This window comes from Didymella exigua (genome assembly GCF_010094145.1).
Source record: "Didymella exigua CBS 183.55 unplaced genomic scaffold M421scaffold_32, whole genome shotgun sequence".
Lineage (NCBI taxonomy): Eukaryota > Fungi > Ascomycota > Dothideomycetes > Pleosporales > Didymellaceae > Didymella > Didymella exigua.
Window position 1 is genome coordinate 54,506 of NW_022984806.1, and position 15,538 is coordinate 70,043.

Sequence of the window (15,538 nt, forward strand, 5' to 3'; positions counted from 1 at the left end):
GTTGAATGAGCTGCTTCGACCAAGGGGAGGGGTAATCTCGATACGGTTAGGTAGCGTTGGCCTTCCTTCCCTCGTTCCCGAGGCTGCGCCTTCCTCTCGCTCACCGACAACAACCTACCATGTTTCGAGCATGCGTCCGGATTAGCCTTGCACACAATACGACTTGCAAATTATCGGGCTCAAATCAGCGACTGCCACCACAATACAACTGTTTTGCGTCCCTCAAGTGGGGCGGAATGGTCAGAGATAGCAAGCCTCGCTGGCAGCCTTTGTGCAGATCAGGGCCGCCCTTACTGTCGCGACAAATATAGACATCACCTGCAAATCCACCTGCAGGGGTCGAACAAAGCAGAGGTGGATGCTCTGCTTCGTGAGATGTATGTATGTGAGCAGCAGTACTTCGGCTTTGCATCTGTCACATAGCCTTCTTCGCTCGTGTTGAAGCTACACCTCCAACGCCGCGATGTCAAAAGTACTCGCCGATGCACCCCTGGGACGAGATTTCATCTCTGCATACAGCCGTAGCATTGTCATCAACATCGTCTCTTGGGTACTTTTTGCATTCGTTATTTCCACATTGGTCGCTCGCTTTGCGGCGAAGCTGTCAAGGAGAACAACCCGGAGATTGTTAGCAATAGATGAAGTTCTCCTCGTATCAGCAGCCGTAAGCAAAATCGAATCCACATCATTGATCTGGTCGCTGACAGGAACTAGCTGTTTAGCTTCGGTCAAACAATAGCCATCTCGATACAATGGAAAGACAGCAAAAGCGAGCGACATTTGCAGTCGTTATATGATGATGCATTATATCAAAAGGTATGCTCAATCACTCTAGTTCTAAAGTTCAGGCACTTATGGCGACAGTCTGCATACGTTTCCAGTGTACTGTTCATCGCGAACATGGGCTGCGCCAAGATATACCTCAGTCTTGTTGTGCGGAAGCTGTTCGCAGGTCGCTTTTTTGAGTACACGTCGGTTATCCTTGCAGTATTTACTGCTGGTTGGACACTCAGTGGAGTTCTTGTCGCGGCGTTTCAATGCCGCATGCCAGTGCCTTGGAATGTGCTGGACAACGAATGCATCGATGTCGCAGCTTTTGGCAACTACCTCGCATTGACCAATGTCGCGACTGAGGTTCTATTAGTCCTGGTACCAATCGCGCTTCGGACTCAAGATAACTCAGTGATCGGCAGCCGTATCTATGTTTCCGCTATTTTTTGTTCACGGCTGAGGTATGTACTGGCATCTTGCTGCTTCGACTGCTTCACTAACCATTATCAGTATTGCGGCGCCGGCCGGCGTTCAGTTATACTTAGTCAATGCCTCAGCGTCCTCTCCGTCCATTGCTGACAGCTGGGCTATTTCTCTTTGCATGCAGATTGCTCAGACGCTCTCTGTTATCAGTGCATGCTTGCCAGGTCTGAATCCTCTCGTTGCGAAGGATATGGACGATGCATCCTCTACACGTACTGAATCAGACGGCTGTGGGTCTCGATGGGATGCGAATAAGTTTGGATATCTGTCGAACTCTCATGTCTCACAGCGGAGCGTTGACTTGCGCGACACGCTTGAACCAGGCATGCCACCATACTGTCATCCAATAGACACTCACAGTCTCGTTCGAGCGTCCGCTAGCTGCGACTCGTACAACTTCCCTCGCATACCTTCAAACATTGCGCTACCACTCTCTACACCGGAACCTCCTATTAACGTGTTCAATCGATTGATCAGAAGCTCGTCATCGCTGGATCTGGATCCCCTCGGTACACCTAGAAACCTTGAGGAGCTAGGTTGCCTACCAGCACCTGACTGGGAAGACGAGGAAGTCGAGAGAGACGCAAAGTCTGAGAGGGTCAGTCCGGAGCGGAGACCGACGTCCGAGTATATTTTTCAAAGGTCGAAGGTCATCTCAGTTCTGGAAGAGAGGAGCCTGTTCGAGATTGGGAGAGAGTGGAATGGGTTTGTGCCACCGCTACCAACACCCAGAATCCTGAAAGATCCACCCAGAGCAGAGCGTATTGATATCCATCAACAAATCCACGCGCAGTCATTGTTAGCAGTAAAATTCTGAATTGATGCTTACGGATTGTGCTCAAGTGCGAAGTGAAACGGTTTTCATTCAGCAACAGTGCTCGACAGCCTGTAATGAAGCTTTTCGGATATGAGCCTTCCACCCCAAGAATTGCTCAACGGGAGTAGGCAAGGCTCCACTTCAATTTAGTAGTGTATGATAACGACAGTCTTATCGTTTCAATGCGCAACACTGTGGACCCGGAAGGCCTGGTGCACCTTGTGTGATCTAAAGAGAAAACGTCTGAAAGACTTCCATGTTGTTGATGGTGAGATATAGTCTCCTGGAGAGTCTATCAGCCTGTTTGGGAACTCCACAAATGCCACATTCTCTTGGCTATTAAAATGACTACTTGAATGCATTTAAAGTTCGGGTTCCACTTATAGCACTCGGAAGAACTTGCTATCCGGAGCAGGGCACCCACAAGAGACAGTCATGCAAGGCTTGAGTCTGTGCATACCTAATATATTTAACTCGACACAATGCGAGAACCCGGGTTCGTCTCCCACATCCGCAGTCACGCTCACGCCTTCCTCAAACGTATCCTAGCACCAATCTTCCCCTTCGGCGTCATAGTCCCAAACGCAATCTCATTCCAGACCGGATCGAACCTCCTCGCCCCCTCCGGATCCACGATCTGCACCTCATACTTGCCCAGAAACAGCGTCAGCGCAACAAGCGCAATGTCGCGGGCAAAAAAGCGCCCAGGGCAGCGATGCTCGCCGCCGCCAAATGACGTCCAATTTCCGCTTAGACCAGACTCATTATAGCGCTCGCTCTTGCCGTCACGGACGAGGAATCGCTCGGGCCAGAATTGCGTCAGTGGTTGTTTGATGGCTTGCGGGCGCGAGCGGGACCACTCTTGGGTGAAGCGGGCGGTGTTGCCGTTGGGGATGAGGACGGTGACGCCCTTTTCGACTACATAACGGTCGTCGAGTTGGAAGATTGGGGCTACGACTTCGCGGGCGGCCACGTTGCGGGTGTAGAATCGCACGGCTTCGGCGTGAAGCGACTGGAGGAAAGGCGAGGTGGCTAGTCCGGCGAAGTCGGTTGTGGCTGGGACGGCGGCAGAGTGGAGGTGGAGCTCGTCGAAGACTTTCTTGTGGAGAGCTGGGTCGCGCAGGATCTCGTACAGGAACCAGAAAGTCACAGGGACGCTAAGACTCGTGCCCCCGTACAGCAAGCCGAGAGTCTGAGCCGCTCTGCCATCATCATCGTGCCCTGGGAGAGCGCTGTACATCTGCTCGCGCTCCTGCATAAGCGTGGATCCGGCGATAGCGTCCCAATCTTTATTTACCGCATTCTTTTCACGCAGAGCGTCGGATTTACGACCCCATGTCTTGATGTGCTTCAACAGGCGGTCGCGCGCGCCATGAGACTTTGGAGCAAAGCATCGAGGAAGACCCAGAAGCAGGATGTCGGTGCCTTCAATGAACGTCCACAGATCTTCGGCGATTCGTGGATAGCTCTCATGGATCGCAGTGCCTAGGATAGTTTCGCCAACAGCCAGTGTACCTTGCAGCTTGAAGAAGGTGTATAGGTCCGGAATGTCCATCCAGCCCTCTTGGTGAGCAGATGGCAGAAGCTTGGACAGGTTGCGCTCGAAGATCTCCAGCAACTTCTGATCCATCGAGATCAATTGTGATCCAGTCGTGTGGGTTCTGATCTGCAGCATTGCCTCCTCATTCATGGTGTGTCCGGGCGTTCTATAGTAATCAATTGCGGCTTGTGGACTACCCATCAGTTGACCCATAATCTTGTTGTGAACGAAGATGTTTGCATCAAGGTCTGGGGATGCCAGCGCTTTCTTCACATGCTTAGGGTCCAAGAGGATGAGAATCTTCTCTCCTGCCGCATCAACGAAAAAAGGTGTTCCATCACCATATGTGTCCCTGAGCGTTGGCGTTAGTATATCAAGAGCTATAAACAGTATCGAGGCAGTTCGCACGCATCGGCGCTTGCACGAACGCCAACAAAACGATCTCACTGCCCAGTGTACCTATCTTGAGCTCCCTTGAAGGGATGTGTGCCACGCTTCAAGCTCTTGGAGAGCGACACTGATCCAGAGTGTAACCCGGCCGGTTGTCGGCCGGTTGCCGTTTCGTTATGATGTGAAATTGCTCTTACAAAGATCTGGCGACAAATTGACTAGCGCTGTAGGCCATGTGAAGGGCATGACGAAGCCCTGGAAGCCAGTGTGGCAGTGTTGGAGGTGTAATGCCAGCGGTTCGGCAGTCCTTGATCACATTGAAACGATACCCCGAAATGAGTCTTGTGCAGACGCAAATTGCTGCAAAGGCAAGAAGAACGTGCACAAATACATTCTGATGTATGAAAATTGAGAGGAGAGGACTGCTGGTGTCAGTCGGTGCGCCAGTAAGCTCCATGGTGACACAAATCTGCTGTGTAGTACAAAAGCGCGCCTCTGAAGACCTGAGAAAGTCGTCATCCTGCCCCTATTCTCTGACACGATGGCGAGCCCTAGCTTATCTCCGCCACGGCAGGTTTTGCCTGCTCGGGCGTGGGCATTAAGTTTGACGAGTTGGACATCGGCCCGTGCGAGAAATAAGCTCCAGCGGTTCCACTTTAGTGCCTTGATGTGATTGGCTTCAGAGCACAAAGATCGTCGCAGCTCGTATTATCGAGCTCCCTCGACATCCCTCAACTTCACGACACGGAGCCTTTTAACAAGACACTGTTTTGTTGCTTGGGCACCTTTCGCCTTATCTCTCGCAGCGTCTTTCAGCTTCTACCCTCAAGCAACGCCAACGTCATGCCCGGAGTCCGTAAGTAGCTGCCCGTCCACCTGTCATCTTGAAACGGTTGTTCGGTAGAACGCGCCTTCACCGCGACAGCCTCTGTTCACCTTGAGAGCGCAACTCGGTCGTCGCAGGAAGCGTTATTCGCCTCCAGAAATTCTCCGAACATCGCTCCGCGCAAGATCAACTGTTCACCAATCTGACATGTCGCCAACAGCACCTGATGCGGTCGACCAACTGAAGAAGGCCTTCAAGGGTCTCTTCAGCAAGAAGAAGGCCAAGAAGGAGCAGACTACGCCGACTGCCACCACCGAACAGCCCGTCGCGAGCACCTCGAAGCCCACCGAGACGGCGCCCGCTGCCCCAGCACCCGCTACGGCCCCAGAGCCCGCTAAGAGCGAGCCTGCCTCCGCTTCGACTGGCACCGCACCTGCTGCTGCTGCTGCTGCTGCTCCCGTTGCTGCGGCCCCAGCTGTCGCTCCTGCTGCCGCTCCTGCTGCGGCCCCAGTAGACAGCGAGCCCAAGAAGGACGAGGCAGCTGCTTTGGCTGAGGTCAAGCAGGCCACGCAGAGTAGGTCAATATCTCTTCATCCCTCCCAGACTCGTGAGTACGACGACGACGATGACGACTTCGGGGATGGATCTAGGCGGCGACAGAAGGTTGGCTCGATAACGACTGGGGTGACGGTCCTATCTGAGTAGCCTACCGTTCCCGCTGAGTCGTTGCTCGGATCACTCGCAGTCTGCCTTCGTCCCGGCGTCTCTGACCGTCCGCACCGGCCTGCATCGCATGGCTGAACCGCGTCGACTCGGTTTTGCTTCTCCTTTCCTCGATCTCATCAGCAGCTTTCCATTTTGCTTCGAAGATACCCATAGACTAATGACTTTCCGAATTCCAGCCCCTGAGCCTGCTGGTGCCGTTGCACCTGCGCCACCAACCGCTGTTTCTGCGCAGACACCCGCGACCGACGCCCCTGCAGCCACCGAGGCCAAGCCCACCGAGGTACCTGCTCAAGTCGCTGAGCCTCCTGCTCCTGCGCCTTCAGCAGATCTACCCTCTATCCCTACAATCAAGCCTGCTCCTGGCATGTCTGCTACCAGCGGTCCTTTGGACGAGCCTGACTTCAGCTCTGAGCAGAAGCCGGCGCCCACTGCTGCCCCTGCGACAGCTGCGGCTCCTGTTGTGGCTGCACCTGCACCCACAGCAACCGAGCCTACGGAAAAGTAATTTTTTTCGTACCACAACACGTCAGGAAGAGGGTAGTGCCTCATAAAGACTGTCCAAGGGGGCGCATGTTCAGCGATTTTTTCCGCATTTTCCTTTTCCCTAATACTATACCCCAATTACATATCAGCGAGCGAGTTGGATTCTTAATTCGGGCAGAGGGCTCCGGTGTTGGAGTAGCGAATCGAAAACAGTTGTTTCGAGACTTTTGACCCGTTTCGTGAAATATGATGCAGCCGATATTATTCGAGTTTGACGCGTTGTTAGAAAATCAACGCGTCTGAAATCGTTCGTCTACAGTTGATGTCATTGTCCCTGAACTAGCGCGGGGCAGGCGCAACCGCGAACCACGTCAACGACTGCCGTCGAACCAACATTTGTCTGGCATGCGAGATTTGAATTCTCGCACGTCTTGATTTCCCCTCAAACCCCACACGTTTTGTACACTTTCAAGATCACGCTACCACATACACGCCCTTCGCTTCGTCCCACTACAGCGAATATCACAACCCCACACAAGTCACGATGCAGCGCACCAGGAACGTCGACTACGACGATGACGATGTCTACGATGACGACGATTACTACGAGGAAGAAGAGGCAGAGCCCACGTCAGCGGACGACAAGGAGCAGATGCGGATAAGCACTATCAGTGCGCGAGAAGCACTGGGTGAGACAGGCGACTTCATCACGGACGCGCAAATACAGGAAGCTCTGTGGCACTACTACTATGATGTTGGGAAGAGTGTGAGCTATCTCAAAAACAAACTCGTTCCATCGGCACCCAAGCAGCCCGCGCAACCAAAGAAGGAGAAGGTCGCATCAAAATTCGACCAGGCTGCAAGCGCAGCTGTCGAGAAGGCACCCGTTCCTGCCGGTAAGCACTCTCACGAACAGTATAGCTACGCGCGATCAGCCTACCCTGTTGCGTCGAGTTTCCCGCTGCCGCCCGTTACGATGCCGTCGACTGCCCAAGACTTCTTCGCCGACGTACCCTGGGGCAATGTCCCTGCTCATAGACTGGGCGTGATTATGATCGACAAACCGCACTTCAGAGGTGGACTCCTTGGTGGCTCCTCCAAACTGGCAGCGCTTGCAGCTAAGCGCAGAAAAGAGCGAGAAAAGGCACAGGCAACATCGAGCGCCAACGGCGAGACAGATGCAGCTGTCGCCATGCTCGACAAGCTCACTGTCAAGAGCAAAAACAACATCGCACAGCCTGAAGAAGCCACCCGCACCTCGTACGTCGCCAAGTACACTGCTCGGAAACGCTCTCCGTCACCAAAGCTAGAAGAACCAGTCGAAGAGATGGAGGTTGAGCCAGAAGCACCAAAACCAGCCATCACGATCGAGTTCCCAGCGCAACGAGCTCCACCTTCCCTGTTCGCTTCCACGCTTTGCGGCCCCACCCATCGCCCTCAGCCGACAGGCCTCGTCAACGAGTTTCCAGTCACGTACAGCTTTTACAAGGAGTACCAAGCCATCAGAGCTTTCGACGGCCCCAGTCCAGACGACATCGTACGAGCGGCGCAGGCAAACAAGGGCGCAGGAACGGGACGGCGTTGATTCGCGGTAGCTCTTGCAGCGAGCTTTTCTAAGGCACACAGGGACCACACCGAAGAAGAAGAAGCCTGCGGCCTCGATAAATGGAGAAAAGCTTGCCGACTCTGTCGAGAAGCTGGCGGTCGATGAACCTAAGGTCAAGAGCAAGAACCTGAACGTTTTGGAGGAGCTACAAAAGAGCGGTATGAAGCGGATGGCCAATTTTGTAGTGGTAGGTGAGTATTGTTCATCTTTGTCAGCTTTCATCAATGCTGTGTCCATAGCAGCATGGTATACTGACTATCGTAGGGCATGTTGACCACGGTAAGAGTACACTTATGGGCCGCTTGTTGTACGACCTGAAAGTCATCGACCAAAGGTCGATCGACAAACTCCGCAAAGAGGCTGAAACAATAGGCAAGTCGTCATTCGCATTGGCCTGGGTGATGGACGAAACAAGTGAGGAGCGTAGTCGAGGTGTCACGGTCGACATTGCGACAAACTACTTCGAGACTGACAAGTCGCGATTCACTATTCTGGATGCTCCTGGACACAAAGACTTCATTCCCAACATGATCTCAGGTTCCTCTCAAGCGGACTTCCCTGTCTTGGTCATCGACTCAGGTACGAACAGCTTCGAAGCAGGTCTGAAAGGTCAAACAAAGGAGCACATCCTGATTGCACGAAGTATGGGGATGCAACACATCATTGTCGCCATCAACAAGATGGACACTGTAGCATGGTCCAAAGCACGGTTCGACGAGATCGCCAAGAAGATGACATCCTTCCTCACAGATGCCAGCTTCGCGGAGAAGCGCATCACCTTCATCCCTCTTGCTGGTCTTACGGGCGAGAACGTCGTCAGCAAAATCTCGAATCCAGTGGCAGACTGGTACACAGGCGAAACGCTTATGGAAGCTCTTGAACGCATCGAGCTCCCTCAGCGACAACTCGAGAAGCCTTTGCGTCTCTCAGTCGCAGATGTCTTCCGCGGTGACATGCGCTCTCCCCTTAGCATATCCGGCCGCATCGACGCCGGCACATTGCAAGTCGGCGACGTCATCCTTGCACTTCCCGCCAATGAGACCGCTACCATCAAGTCCATTGAGGTCCAAGATGCGCCCGTCGACTGGGCCGTCGCAGGCCAGATCCCTACACTCCATCTCACAGACATTGATCCCGTGCATCTACGCCAAGGCGACATGGTCTGCTCGCCCAAAGCACCCGTTAAACTCGTCAAAGCGTTCACCTCCAAGCTGCTTGCGTTCGAGCACGTACTACCCATGCCGGTCGAGGTGTTCAGGAGTACACTAAACAGTCCGGGAAGTATCAGGACGCTAAGCGCCAAGCTCAACAAGTTCACGGGTGAAGTCACAAAGAAGAAGCCGAGAATCGTCAAGCCGGGCGAAGTGGCGCGTGTTGTCGTGCAGCTGGAGCGCGAGCTGCCGATTGAGGAGGGTATGAGGGTTGTTATCCGCGAGAGGGGGAGAACTATAGGCGCGGGCTTGATGGAGAATGTCGCTTGAGGTCAGGGCTGCCGCGGGTAGAGTCCAAACTCTGTTCGGTGACACCCGAGTTTCCGGTTTCATAGGCGAATTGCAGATATTAAGAATCTCTGTCACGGTCGGAAGTCATGGCATGATGTAGCCCAGAACATGTGTAGATGAACACATGCTCAATCGCAGGGGAGATACCTAACGATCAATGATGGTAATCGACACCTGTCGCTGAACAATTCTCCCCAGAAAGCCTCACATATCAGCAGCCACAGACACATGCCAGTCCGTCTCCACAGCTCCATCACCGCTCCCCCCCCCCCTTCACGATCCGGAAATCACTAACGTTGTTGATATCTACTTTGCTGGCACTGTCTTCTTCTTTCCCTCTCCGAAAATCTCCACGAGCCTTCTGAAATCCCTATCGCCACATCTTGATCGAACTGATCCTCCTCTGCAAAGGCATCTGCCATGGCCGTCCTGACCTCATGTACTCTGTCTCACGTCACATATGCTAGCTCTTGAATCGCCAAGAGAAGATCGCGAATGCTCCCGAACGGGTCGGTGAGGTATCGGGTGCTGGGGTCGTAGCAATGTTCTGGGAGGATGTCAAAGAGTTCTGGAGTACTGGGAGCCTCCAGGCTGACTTGATGATGAACACCGCGTGGTCTGGTGGTATTCTGAGATCGGATTTCTGCTTTGGGAGGGGTGGTTTAGCCCTGATATCTGCGCGATTGGAACTGCGCTTCTTGCCGGGATTACGTTTGGCCTTGTCTCCACCAGCGTTGGGGTCGTTTTGGGACGATTCTGAATGAGCACTATCGTTAGCACCGTGTTTGCGCTTAGTTGCTGGGTTCAATGACCTAGAGATCGATCGAGCTGGACGCTCAGCAGCTTTTCGATGGCACCCTTCCTGAATTTGTCAGTGTCTTGCGTATCCCTGTGACATGCATACGAACCTTGATAATCCTCGGGGACCTTTGTCTTAGCTTGCTTGCTGTGTACTTGCCTTGGAGTAGTTCGAGTTCTCATTTCCTCGGTTAAGTCGGCGAAGTCAAATCTTAGGTTTGCATTTTTCCCAGCATCACCTCTTCCAGCCTGTAACTGTCCCTTCTTATGCCTGCCGTCCGCCTCACCTCTGCTTCTTGCTCGCCACCTGGACTTTAGGTTCTGTTGTACTTCTTCCAACTTATCAACAGTGATATCGGTCAATTGCTGCATTAGTAATAACTTCTCATCTTCGAAAAAAACTATGTTAGTTTCGCCAGGAATCTGGTGTAACATCTTGTGAATTAAGGCACTGCAGGTTCTGAAGACTTCACCGACGTTGTGAATGTCCTAGCTCGCTCTGATTGCTCGTATCGCCTCTCGTCTCTTAGAAGTCATCGACTGTCTCTCTGAAGCCATAAGACTGTGCGTTGGGCTGGCGGTCTTCTTCAAGGCTTTCGGTCGTGTGGTTTTAGCGGTCAATGACGATTCGGAAATGATACATCACCGATGCCTAAGGATTGTAGCCATCGAATGTGCAATTTGGCGGCTATTTCAGTTTGCCCCCGTGAGAGCTCGCAAGCGGCAAGTCTGTCAAAGACAAACAAAACGATAATTTGCAGGCGTTGTGGAGCTATCTCGCAATCAATAAGAGAGCAATGTCTCGTGAATTGAGTCACCTAATATAACAGCGCACTCACAGTGTGGAACCGTCATTACTGATTAGCGGCAGGTGGTGCTCCAATACTGTCTTGTTATACTTTTGTGGCGCCTCGGACTGGGTTATTCAGTCCCTACTGCCATCGCGGGCCTAACTTGTGTCGTCGTGGTCAGTCCCCTCGTTGCTCCTTTCCGCCAGGTCATTTCGGCGAGCACACCGCCCATCGCTTTGCCCTTGCCTTTGAGCCAGAATCTTCTCTTCGTTTTTCCTTTCAAATCTTCTCGCAACTCGCCTTATTAGCCGCACAGCCACATCCTCAATGAACACATCCACGTGGCAGAACTTCCGCCTCAGCGCCCTTTCCGCGGCCGCCCTGCGACCGCGCGTTGCTCGTGCCAGCCTGTGAATGGCAAGCAACAGCGTACGTTGGTATTGAAACGGTATGGCGGGGTAGTCGGTTTGAGGAGCGTATGCATGCTGAGGCAAGATGCTGAAGTCGAATGGCTCGTTTTCAGTCTGGTACCATGGCCAGGCTAGTCTTATGAAAGAAAGCGCTCGATCAGCAGGTACCCGGGGATCGTCGTCATCGTCGCTTGAAGATGAGGATAACTCGTCGTCCGAAGGGTCACTTTTGTCAACCTCGGTCTCGTCGTCTCCAGGTGAGTTGTGTTCGGAAGCGTCATCTTCAGGCTTAGCTACCGGCGTCCTTGTGGGTTTAGAAATAGTATGGCGTTTTTTAGGCTGTACCTCAACGCTGTTCCCGCGCTTGAGCTTCGTTGCTGTACCTCCTCTGGCACTGGATGTTAGTGTCTTTGGCTTTGAGAAAATCGAATTTTCTGCTACTGCCAACGTCAGCGAGCTGTAGGCGTCTAGTAACGACACACACACCTCCAGAATCCGTGTATGCACTCCTCTCACCACGGTCTCCGTCTTCTGTCCGGTCCTCACCACGCGGCTTGAACTCACAAATGAACTCCTCGATATCAGCGCGCAGGTGTTTATTCTTGACAGCGTCAACTCGCCCGACTCTGATCTCCCCAGCGTTGTGCGGTCCATCTGCGCGGTGGTGCGCTCTCGCGCTCCATCTATGCTCCAGCTTTATTCTAACCTGGCCCTTCCTATTCTCGGTCCGCTTTGCCAGCTCTTGCAACAGAGCGAGGGTAGGTTCCTCGAAGAAGTCGTCATTGGGCGGTTCTTGCTTGAAGATCTTCCGTGCTTCTTTGCTGAGCATGTCGGAGACGTGTGCGATCTTCCAGCTCGCGCGGATGGCCTCCAGTGCGTCTTGCTTCGCTTGGGTCAGTACCGCGGCGGCGATCTCGGGTCGTTTGCCAGCCATGCTTGGGGGAATTTGCGCGGAATGTGGTTCTTACTACATGTCAAAAGCCGCAGTTGTCTGCTCGGCGACTTGATAACCTGACGGAGGTTCGGGCCCCAAACACGTTGTTTGCCAGTGACAAAGAACGGAGAAGCATTACTATTGTGCCAGCTGCATCATGAATTCGGGTGTTGCAAGTGAATCAACTGTGATGGTAAGAGGTCGAGTTGTACAGCAAGAGAGTTCCACTGCCATGTTCCATGTACGATCGCGACCTCAGATAGAATATCAGAGTATTGAAAGTTTCGAGTGCCTTCACAGTCATGGATAAAGGTCGATAGATTTCCATCATCATACTCTAGCAAACCTCGGAACGTTCTCGTGACAGTGTGACCCGCGAGAAACCTGTCCATCCCTGAAATTTCCCCGTCGCGCAGAAATCACCCGAAGACGGCACCACCCGCATCCCACCGGAGTTTATTATCCTATATAAGCTCAAAGTCTTACCCCGTAATCATCCTGAACATGTTGCCCCGGACGTGTACACCTACCATCCCGAACCCGCTCAAGCAAGCTCTCCATATGCAGATATTCGTTCAGCCGAGGTGCTGACCGAGCGTGGACGTGTGAAAGGCCTTGATATGAGAACGATAGGATGCTGTATCGATAGTGTCGCGAGACGGGATGGTCGATGGGACGCGGATGGATGTATCTACTGAGACACATGCCTCTTTCCGATATTGCGATGCTGGACTTCGATTTTCCAGCGGAGGGTTTCAAGGATCGTTTGTGCTTCGTATTAAAGTGTTCAGCAGATATCAAGACGATTCGATGGCCCGGTAGAACTTGATGCCTCTCACCGTTGTGCTCGTACAAACCATACTTCCCCTTGGCCTGTCTTCGCGCTGCGCCACCTCTGTACACACCCGCAAACCGTGCTCGTCCCTTGAAGCGTAGGGCTTTGTCTTTCCACCGTCTTACCTCCTTCGTTTCATTCTCAGTATACGGCAGTGCGGTGTGCGCATCTTGCGCGCATAGCAAGGCTGCAAAAAGAGCCCGCGTCGAGGTAAGTTCAAATCAGTTATCGCGAGACCACTCAAGGCCCCCTCACCTCGTCGTAATATATCAGCGATTACCAATTGTGCCAGCTTCTCTTGTCTTCCCGGCGGCATAATGGCCGTTATCGTAGAGGAGTAAGGCAGGACTTGTGACGCAGGCGCAGACACCACAGTCTCCACTCACACCCACACCGCACCCAGCAAACCTCGCGCGCACAAGACGGCAAAGCCATCAACTACACTCCGATCCGGTCTAGCAACATCCTGCTCCACTGTCTGTACTAGGACCGACAATTAGCTAGATACACCTCACGAATCTGTAGCTTGCATCACTATCTCCAGCGCCTTCGTGGAAAGCGCAAACTGACTCGACGACGAAGTACGTCCTCACAGATATCATGTCTCCATCTCACAGCAAAACCGCAAAGACATGATGCATGACAAGCGAGATGTGGGATTTACTTTGTGGAAGACGTCAAGTGCGGACTCGTAGACATGTGCTTGCAAATGGATATCCAACGAGGAACGTAGATCTTCCGGGCTCGAAGGATATTGATTGGTTTGATTGATGCGCGGCCATGGTGACGACGCGGCTATGGGGTGTTGGGTCACGTGACTATCCCATCCGTCCAACGCACAAGAGCGTCAATGCTCGAGAATCTGAAGAAGAATCGGTGGAGTAACAAAAAGAGGGGTATAAAGTTCTATTCATCTACCGCTATCGTATCATATCACGTCTCTATTACGGGTACGGCTAAGCCCGGCTGAGGTTAGCGCCCTCCTCCTGCTTCTGCAGGCCGTACTTCTTCAGGCGAATGCTCTGGATCGCGATGAAGCCCGTGGTGTCCATGGGCGAGAAGTTGTCCAGCGTATCCATCGACGCCTCCTCCTCCGAGTACAGCTTCTCTGTCGCGCTGCTGCGGCCGAGCACGTACGCATTGCCCTTGTACAGGGTGAGGCGCACCTCGCCGTTGACGCGGCGCTGGGAGAAGAGCAAGCTGTTCTCGACAAACTCGCGCTCGGGCGAAAAGTACATGCCGTTGTACAGCTGGTAGCTCCAGTTGTGTGAGACGAACTGGTCGCGCAGGTTGCGCACCTGCGTGTCCATGACGAGGCCCTCGAGGTCCAAGTGCGCGAGGCGCAGCACCGTCATGGCGGGCGAGTCGTAGCAGCCGCGCGACTTGAGGCCGATGAAGCGGTTCTCGACAATGTCGATGCGGCCGATGCCGTGCATGTGGCCGAGCTTGTTGAGCGCGACGAACAGCTCGACCGACTCGGTGTAGGTCTTGTCGGGGGTGACGAGCTTGGTGGGGATGCCCTTTTCGAAGTGGATGGTGATGTCGGTGGGCTTGTCGGGGGCGACGAGGGGCGACTGGGTCATGGTCCACATGTCGTCGGGGGGAGAGACGTTGGGGTCCTCGAGGATGCCTGGGTGGGTTAGCGAGGAGTTGCAGGTTCGAGGAACGACGTCCTACCGGCCTCGTAGGAGCAGTGGGCCAGGTTGGCGTCCATGCTCCAGGGCTTCGCCTTGGTGGATGTGACGGGGATGCCGTGCTTCTCGGCGTAGTCAAGCAGATCCTGCCTGCCCTTGAAGCGATCGCAGAACTCGGGCAGCCTCCAGGGGGCGATGACCTTGATCGAGGGCTGCAGTGTGTAGAAGGCGAGCTCGAAGCGGACCTGGTCGTTGCCCTTGCCGGTGCAGCCGTGGGAGACGAAGTCGCATCCCTCCTGCTGGGCAACTCGGATCTGTGCGCGAGCGATGACGGGGCGGGCCAGCGAGGTGCCGAGCAGGTAGCGGCCCTCGTACGTGGCGTTGCACTGGACGGCGCGGAAGCAGAGCTCCTCGACAAACTCCTTCTGGAGGTCGAGGATGATCATCTTCTTCGCGCCAATCTTCAGCGCCTTCTTCTCCACTTCGTCCCAGGGCTCATCCTGACCGACGTTGGCGAGGAAGCACACGACCTCGTAGCCCTCCTCTGGGAAATTGTCAGACCAAGACAGGGTGTGAGTTCAAGATTGGCATACCGATCAGCCATTGCAGGATGGTGGAGGTGTCAAGACCGCCTGTGAGTCAAGTTAGTCAACAATGCTCGTCAGAGGAAAAGATGACAATGATAAGCATTGACGTCTGCAGGGAGTATGCGCATACCAGAGTAAGCCAAGCAGACGCGTCCCTTAGCCATCGTGTGAGATTTGAAGTGTGAAGTATGAGGAAATAAGGTGGAAGAGTCAATGGCTTGCAGAATGGTCGTCTGGGGCATAAATGCGGGCGCTCGCGATAACCAGCGATGAAAAGTTCAGTCCGTGCATTGCGGGCCGATGTCGCACTAGCTTCGCTTTGTGAACCTCTTACGCCCTGCAGAATGACGGTGAGCGCAAACCCTTCTCATCAGCGAAAGTCCCTGAATGGCCAGCATCGGCAAG

At 53.6% G+C, this 15,538-nt stretch overlaps 6 protein-coding genes across 6 annotated transcripts; 3 read left to right on the forward strand and 3 right to left on the reverse strand.

The window, feature by feature from the left end:
- Window positions 1-115: 115 nt before the first annotated feature.
- M421DRAFT_264518 (uncharacterized protein) lies at window positions 116-2,129 on the forward strand. The gene is made up of 4 exons (XM_033588719.1): window positions 116-664; window positions 715-816; window positions 865-1,232; window positions 1,282-2,129. Exons 1-4 carry the CDS (start codon window positions 464-466, stop codon window positions 2,069-2,071), a joined length of 1,461 nt encoding a protein of 486 aa, XP_033445330.1. The 5' UTR covers window positions 116-463; the 3' UTR covers window positions 2,072-2,129.
- A 250-nt stretch (window positions 2,130-2,379) lies between these two features.
- M421DRAFT_424106 (cytochrome P450) lies at window positions 2,380-4,475 on the reverse strand. Its single transcript, XM_033593653.1, has 2 exons — window positions 4,199-4,475; window positions 2,380-3,963 (listed from the first exon to the last, which is right to left on the reverse strand). Exons 1-2 carry the CDS (start codon window positions 4,456-4,458, stop codon window positions 2,595-2,597), a joined length of 1,629 nt encoding a protein of 542 aa, XP_033445331.1. The 5' UTR covers window positions 4,459-4,475; the 3' UTR covers window positions 2,380-2,594.
- Window positions 4,476-4,739: 264 nt separating this feature from the next.
- M421DRAFT_424109 (uncharacterized protein) lies at window positions 4,740-6,259 on the forward strand. Its single transcript, XM_033593654.1, has 3 exons — window positions 4,740-4,857; window positions 5,048-5,401; window positions 5,730-6,259. Exons 1-3 carry the CDS (start codon window positions 4,845-4,847, stop codon window positions 6,056-6,058), a joined length of 696 nt encoding a protein of 231 aa, XP_033445332.1. The 5' UTR covers window positions 4,740-4,844; the 3' UTR covers window positions 6,059-6,259.
- Window positions 6,260-6,422: 163 nt separating this feature from the next.
- Window positions 6,423-9,301, forward strand: M421DRAFT_424110 (uncharacterized protein). The gene is made up of 3 exons (XM_033593655.1): window positions 6,423-6,932; window positions 7,663-7,833; window positions 7,907-9,301. Exons 1-3 carry the CDS (start codon window positions 6,581-6,583, stop codon window positions 9,121-9,123), a joined length of 1,740 nt encoding a protein of 579 aa, XP_033445333.1. The 5' UTR covers window positions 6,423-6,580; the 3' UTR covers window positions 9,124-9,301.
- A 306-nt stretch (window positions 9,302-9,607) lies between these two features.
- On the reverse strand, window positions 9,608-12,077 carry M421DRAFT_8168 (uncharacterized protein; the record flags this gene model as incomplete). Its single annotated transcript, XM_033597523.1, has 3 exons — window positions 9,608-9,900; window positions 11,167-11,583; window positions 11,630-12,077. The coding sequence occupies 3 exons, from the start codon at window positions 12,075-12,077 to the stop codon at window positions 9,608-9,610; spliced, it is 1,158 nt and encodes a 385-aa protein (XP_033445334.1).
- Window positions 12,078-13,868: 1,791 nt separating this feature from the next.
- Window positions 13,869-15,297, reverse strand: M421DRAFT_8169 (argininosuccinate synthase; the record flags this gene model as incomplete). Its single annotated transcript, XM_033597524.1, has 4 exons — window positions 13,869-14,542; window positions 14,590-15,090; window positions 15,140-15,178; window positions 15,264-15,297. The coding sequence occupies 4 exons, from the start codon at window positions 15,295-15,297 to the stop codon at window positions 13,869-13,871; spliced, it is 1,248 nt and encodes a 415-aa protein (XP_033445335.1).
- Between the last annotated feature and the right edge of the window lie 241 nt (window positions 15,298-15,538).